The sequence below is a fragment of the Plectropomus leopardus genome, chromosome 9, assembly GCF_026936395.1.
Source record: "Plectropomus leopardus strain MGB_pleo_1.0 chromosome 9, ASM2693639v1, whole genome shotgun sequence".
NCBI classification, from domain to species: Eukaryota; Metazoa; Chordata; class Actinopteri; order Perciformes; family Serranidae; genus Plectropomus; species Plectropomus leopardus.
Window position 1 is genome coordinate 1,095,001 of NC_142184.1, and position 7,500 is coordinate 1,102,500.

The 7,500-nt window shown below is 41.0% G+C and overlaps 1 protein-coding gene across 4 annotated transcripts in view; it reads left to right on the plus strand.

Annotated features, from left to right (window-relative positions):
* gripap1 (GRIP1 associated protein 1) overlaps nt 1-7,500 on the plus strand; it is a 54,534-nt gene that overhangs the window by 28,289 nt on the left and 18,745 nt on the right. For all 4 annotated transcript variants that reach the window (XM_088081563.1, XM_088081564.1, XM_088081565.1 and 1 more), the window contains one exon: nt 802-879. In XM_088081563.1, coding sequence (XP_087937689.1) covers nt 802-879 — 78 coding nt within the window. The remainder of the gene's footprint in view (nt 1-801; nt 880-7,500) is intronic.

Below are 7,500 nucleotides of genomic sequence, written 5' to 3' on the forward strand. Positions count from 1 at the left end.
AAAAAGATCTTGTTATATGTCAAAAAAATTGGCAAAATGTCAGTTTAGCAACATATGAGATGACTTTTTTTGTCAGCGGAGGACTTCAGGGTCAAAAAGTAAAGTAATCTGGAGGTTAGAAAGAGGTGAAGTTACCTAACCTGTGCAGCCTGCTGCTCATCTCTGCTGCAGGACACAACAGCTGCTCTCAGCAAAACACAAATCTACCACACAGCTGTCAGAGGGAGAGCTGCATTGTGGGTAATGTAGGCGGCACATTTGGATAATGAAGGCAAATGTGTGGATTAAAGAAAGAGGAGTTTTTTGAATCGATTTTGAAAAGTCTGTCAGTGGAGTTTAGTCTTTTAGTTAAGTTTATTTCTGTAATTTTTACAGCTTATAAAAAATAAATAAAGAAGCATTGATATTTTAAAAAAACAAAGGAAAAAACAAAACAAAAAACAGGACTGAAAAGATGAAGGCTGAAGCTTTATCTTATTACTCCTACCTTTTTTCAGAAATGACATCATATTGTCCCACTTTCAACCCCATAAAAATCCCCAAAAACATATTCATGTACACTCTGCTGTTCATACTTCAGTTTTATATTTGTTAATGTTCTTATTTTTAAATAATTTTTAAAATCTATTTAGTACATTTCATTTTTTCATCTCCGTTTCTTTAGCCAATCCACAGATTTACTCTGAAAAACATTTTTGTTTTTGTGAACATACAGAACTCTCTAATGTAAAACAAACTCTCCTCTAAATGTTATTGCTTTTATTCATCTTTTAATGTGACTTTTTTAATTGATCTTTGCAGGAGAACATCGAGAAGAACTCTCTGGAACATCAGGAGGAGATCGAGCGGCTGCAGACAGAACACACACTTCAACTGGAGGTACGCGCACACACACATGCGCGCACACACACACGCACACACACACGCGTGGTTTTTCCGAACAACGTGTCAGAAATCATCTTTGTAAACCTTAAATGTGTGTGTGTGTGTGTGTGTGTGTGTGTGTGTGTGTGTGTGTGTGTGTGTGTGTGTGTGTGTGTTTGTTTATAAATGCAGTCGGTGTAGGTGTGTCGTGTGTATTGTGTTTTGTGTTGTGTGTGTGTGTGTGTGTGTGTGTGTGTGTGTGTGTGTTTATAAATGCAGTCGGTGTAGGTGTGTCGTGTGTATTGTGTTTTGTGTTGTGTGTGTGTGTGTGTGTGTGTGTGTGTGTGTGTGTGTGTGTGTTGAACGCAGTCCAGCTCTAATTGAATGTGTGTTTCTAATTAAAGCGTGGTGGTCTCCATGGTAACGGCGGCGGGTTAAAGCGTGTTAACAGCAGATCAGAGTGGAGGAGGCTCATGTGAACACTGACAGTCTGTTCCAGAGACTCTGAACATTCACACCATCTGTCAGCATGTTGCTTCACACACACACACACATACACACACACTCAGCGCTCGTCCACCAGGACGTCTGTCTTCTTCTCTTCTTCCACCTCATGACTCCGTCCTCTATTTCACCGCCTGAGCTGCAGCTGTAAAAGAAGCGACTTGGTTCACCTGCACTGAGTGTGTCGGACGTGTGAAAGATGGAGTTCAGATTTGAGAAACTCGTACTTCGCTTGAGTTTTCTAATCTTACACAATTTCTACTTTAACTGCACTACATTTATCTGATAGCTTTAGTTACTTTGCAGATTAACAGACAGAAAATAGAGTGACAGTATTTCGTAGTGACCAACTGCAAATCTGCAGTAGTATTTTCCGTATGTACCTCTACTACAGTACCAGAAGAAGTACCCAGATCTTTAACTTACAGGTGCAGTTCCCTCCAAAATATAAAAAACAAACAACATGTTTCTCCTCTTATCTCGCTATTTATAAGATTTGAACAGTGATACTCAACGGCCGGCAGGCCAAATGTGGCCCCTGATAGGGTGCTGGGTGGCCCCCGAACTATTTACTAATTCACAATTAAAATAAAGTGATTGACTCTGTGAATGGTTTTTGTCCTTTTAGTCTCCATAAGGTGTCAGAGACATAAAACAGCATCAACATAGAGCTTGCTGATCAAAAAAGAGCCAGAGGAGGATCCCCTACACCCCCACAGAGGACACAGCTGAGACACTGATGTCCTAAAATACGAGAAATGTCCAGAAATCTAAGAAATGCCCTGAAATACTCTGAATTCCTACAAAACGTCCTAAAATTCTAGAAATGTTCTCAAATTCCAGACACACACTAAAATCTGAGAAATGTCCTAAAATCCTAAAAATGTCATAAAATCATAGAAATATCCTGAAATCCCAGAATTTCCTAAAATCCTAGAAACATCCTGAACGTTCTAAAATCCTTAAAAATGTCCTAAAATCCTAGAAACGTGTGGGACTGCTGCAGCTGGTCCCCGAGCAGAGCGAGTTGAGCGTCCCTGAGTTCAGTAGTTTTGGAGTGCGTTGTTGAGCGTTGGCGTCGGCCGTCTCTCCGGTATAACGGAACTAGATGTGACATTTGAAAACCTCGACAGCAGCGTCTCTTTCTTAAAATCACGCCCCATCACGGCGCTGTGAGCGCTTTCATGTAGGAACTAACTACAACTTCATGCAGTAACCAGTTTGGCAGTTTAATTGATCACAAACGATCCGATTTTAAAGACGGAGTGAATGTTCCGAATGTAGATGAAGATCTGCTGCGGGTCTTCAGTTCAGTGAGTACGAAGAAAGAAAGCAGAGAAATGTTGCTTCAAATCAACACATGAAGAAGAGTTTTTCTTCACACTGAAATTAGAAATTTGCATAAAGACAAAGACAAAAAAAACAATAATAAAAATTAAAACCCATTATCGCCAAACAATTAACAGCGCACATAAAAGTGTTCAGGAGGAAGCTCTTACCTTCGTTATCGTTAGAGTCTGATAACGAACCAATAAAGCACAACCCGCCGTGCATCATGGGATATGTCAGTGTGGATGTAACGAGCACTTTCAGCCAATCAGATAACCCGGCTGACTCTGTGGTCCTCCGAGGAAACAGTTTCTCCCTCACTGATTACTGCGCGTGTGTGTGTGTGCGTGTGTGTGTGTGTGTGTGTGTGTGTGTTATCTGCTGGATAACAGCTGCCACTAAGAGCAGAACGAGGAAACTTAATAGGAAAAGTTAATTACTGATGGAGGGAGTCTAATTAGCGGCAGGTCGGGTGGTGTGCAGGTACGCTGAGTGTCGTGGGTTTGAGTTTCAGTCGTCACGAGTTGTTTCCTTTCCGACCGACTGAGCACGAACTCATTGCGTATTTTATTTTTAACTCTTGATTTGTTTTATTTATCTAAAGGGCGGCAGCATCTTAACGAACATCAGTATCAAATAAAAGTGTAAAGATGCAGGACTGAACATTTACAAGGACAAAATAAAAAGGAAATAAAACAATAATTCAATCAGAGGACAAAAGTGCAGCAACGATGTAATCTGCGTGCTCGATGGCCTGCGGCTGATATTTGTGTTAACGTGTAAAAACAAAAGAAATTCATTCACACTGAAATTTTTTTTTCAGTTTCATTAAAAATAAAAAAGGTCAAAGCCTTTTGTATCTGCTGAAAGATCCAAGAGTGAGCTGTTTTTTTTAGAAGCTGAAAAACTGATGAAAGAAAAACTCAGTCGCGTGTTTTATCTCGTCGTCGCACTCTGAGGGACAAAGTGCAAAGTAACTAAGTACATTTACTCAAGTGCGGCACTGAAGTACAGATCTGCAGTGTCGGTGCAACATAAAAATACAGAGTGTGAAAGTGTGAAACATTTTTACAAAACTTGAGACAAAATTACATTTTCAAAATATGACAAGATACAAAACAAATTCAAACAGCGTGAAACACTTTTACAAAGCTTGAGACAAATTTACCAAATTACTAAAATGTAAAAATGTTTGCTCAATGTTCACCCCTCAAAGGAATTAAATATGAATTTGTGGTGTTTTAGTCGCCAGAAATATTTTATCAGATTGAATTAATTTATTGTTGTCAGAATAATTTGACCTCTTCTGTGTGAAAGGTCACATTTCTAATGTTACAAATCTTAAAACCTAAAACTCGAATTAAAAATGAGACGTTTTGTCACAGGGGACGATCCTCTCAAGTCATTTAGTAGATTTTTACTTTATATTTACTTTATACTCACCTGCTGCCAAAATACAGATGAAACAAACTCTATTCTCACTCTGATATATTATCGCATTTATCCTCCCTACCTGTCCAGCAAGTTATCTCTGTCCGTCTGTCCCTCTGTCCGTCTGTCTCTCTGTCCGTCTGTCCCTCTGTCCCTCTGTCCCTCTGTCCCTCTGTCCCTCTGTCCCTCTGTCCATCTGTCCCTCTGCCCATCTGTCCCTCTGTCCCTCTGTCCATCTGTCCCTCTGTCCCTCTGTCCCTCTGCCCATCTGTCCCTCTGTCCCTCTGTCCATCTGTCCCTCTGTCTGTCCCTCTGTCCATCTGTCCCTCTGTCTGTCCCTCTGTCCATCTGTCCCTCTGTCTGTCCCTCTGTCCATCTGTCCCTCTGTCCATCTGTCCCTCTGTCTGTCCTTCTGTCTCTTTATGTCTGTTTCTATAATTTCTCAGTGTATATTTTAACATCAACATGTTGCTTAGTTTTAGATTTTTTCTTGAATTTTTTTGTTGGCTGTATTTCAGTGTAATATGAACTAAAAGAGTGTGTGTGTGTGTGTGTGTGTGTGTGTGTGTGTGTGTGTGTGTGTGTGTGTGTGTGTGTGTGTGTGTGGACTGTGACATTAGATTGAATTAACAGACGGGTTGTTTTCCTGCAGAACTCTGTGTTTTCTCGCCGTCAGGTGGGCGGCTGCAGCCTGTGGGTGTTTTTAATGTAGATTTTAGTCAAATTAATTAGCCGCAGAAGATTAGAGGGGGAATTAAATGTCGCTTTTTTTTCCTTCTTCTTCTTCTTCTCTAAATTAATCCCTACGTCAGCTGGATTAAGAGTGAGGGGGCATCAGTGGAGGTGGAGATGTGACTTGTTTTAAATATTTCCTTTCAGCAGGAGAGCGCAGGAAGAAAAGTTTTTGGAGAGCAGAGACGTTGAGCGTCTGATCGGCTCGCAGTGAGCTGCTGTTGACGCTCGCGATGTGAAATGATGCCGTACGGCGTGTGCTGGTTGTGACAGTTTCCTCTCTGTTCTAGTCGCTGCTTCTCATTAGGACTATTTTTAAACTCATCAGGAGTCTAATGGACTCTGATAAATGTCAGTGAGATTCAGATTTTTGAGAAACGGCGTCCAGGAAGGACTTTTGTTGTTTATCACTCTGTAAATGTTTGAAAAGCTTCTGCTCAAGAAATTCAAATCAAGGATGTGTGGAAATAATCTGAAGCTGCAGCAGCACGTTTCATTTAAGAGGACTGTTAGAGCTTTTAACTAAAGGCCGCGTTTACACGAAAACAGCCACGTTTACACGGAAACGGCCCGACCAACAAAAGTCTTTCCAGCAGCCTAAAACGCTGAAGTCTGCATGCCAGGCCAGTAGTTGGCGGTGTCACTTTATAATAACACACCATAGAAGAAGACCAAGAAGTACGGCGTGATGTCACTGTTCTCACAGGGTCATTGTTGGTTTCCATGGCGACAGACGTGGTGGCGTTTTTAAAAGATGACACTCTGGAACCCGGTTTCAAAAGTTCGTTTTCAGGCCCCAAAACGGTGTTGTCATGTGAACGATGTGAAGGTCAAACCGCAGCAAGAGTTAAACGTTTCATGCGTGAAGCGTTGCCGTGTGAACGGCTCTTTAATGTGTGTTCACATGTCGTCACAGTTCGACTTTCTGCACTGAATCTGCACCGAGAAACAAACTCTCAGACTTCACAGTTTGATCTGGTTTTAGTTTCCTTCTGTTACAGATTTCCTCCTCGCAATCACAAACTTCAGACTGAGTTTTCTCACAGATTTAAGAAGAGTTTGAAATTATTACTGAGCATCGTTTCCGAAGTTATTTCACTGACTCAGTGGCACATTCACAGAGACTAGATTGTACTCCTTTGCAAAGCCTATTGCAAATATAAAATACGCCTAATGGAAACACGTCATTTAAAAAAAGAAAACTCCCATTTATTGCAAAAAATGTTTTTCTGCTCTCATGAGGTGGTATTTCAGGCAACTGGAAAAAGACATATGACGCTGTGAGGTCACATGACGCTGTGAGGTCACATGACGCTGTGAGGTCACATGACGCTGTGAGGTCACAGGAACTGGCTCAGCAAGAGCTGTTATTGCATCTCATAACTCTGAGAAAGTTTTGAATCCACAATTCCTCTGTGAAATCTTGGACTACATCTCCCAGAAATCCCTCATACGTGGCCGCCCCCACATATAAGGGGCTCGCCTTTCCACCATGGCTCCATAACACGCCTACGTGGCCTCGGTTGAAATAATGACGGCTGGTGCGGTGGCTACAATAGAAATAAAGCTGCTGATGTTTTGAACATCCATCGCCATGGTTACTGGGATGTTGTCACCAGAGGAGAAGTCGCTCAGAGTTTTAAACACATTTCTAAAATAAAGCTTCAGTTTTTCGTAAATCTGTGATGGAAAGCAGCTTTATCTGAAGCTCTCAGAAGGAGAATGGATTCCAGCCGTTAAAGCGCCATGAAGGAGCATCACGTGCAAATGCTCATCACAAGAGATCCTGCACTCACAATATTAGAGCAGAAACTGTTTTTGCAGCTTTTTTGTGTCTGATTGCTGTTAATATTCGGCAAAGTATGAATTCTGCCTTTGTGTAAAGATCATAACAGACAGAAAACCGGACAGAGAGAAGAAAAGCGACGGGTGACTGATGCGTGCAGAGGTTTCCTCAGAACGTCACTGACTGAAGAGGCTGATAATGTCTCTGTAACTGCGTGCGGCTGTTAGCGCTGATGTTTATGAGTTGGACGGTTTTTTACAGGGAGGCTGATTTGCAAATTCCCTCTAAATGTTTGCATTATGCCTAATTTGAATATGTGCAGATATGACAGGAACACAGAGACACTGTTTGCTTGGCAGCACAGTCAGAGATGCATTTAACCCTTTCTGTGTTGTTTGTGCAGCGTTAGCTGCTGCAAACAGCTGCACAATCCTTTTTCTGAGTTCATCGAGTCTCACAGCGAAAGATTGCTTTAGAAAGTGTCCAGAAAAAGAGAGAAAAAGGTTACATGGTTTAATTATAATGCGTTTGTAACTGTGTGTTTTTTTTTTTTCAAAGGTTTTCGTGTTGTTGTTCAATCACAAAATAATTCAAATTCATCCTGTTTAACCCCTGAGGGACTGTTTGGTGCATTTTAGGGGCTTTTCATTCTTCATTTTTTGATCATTTTGGCTGTGTTCATGTATATGAAATACATTTTTAGTTTTAGTTTTGTTTAATCTTGGAATTTCCAGCTCAGCTCCTAGAAACAGAAATTTTTGATCCATCATTATTTTTGAAAGTCATTCTCGGCGTCTGCCTTGGAATTAGTCTTTTTTGTACTATTTTCCACCTGATGTTTTGGTACATATATA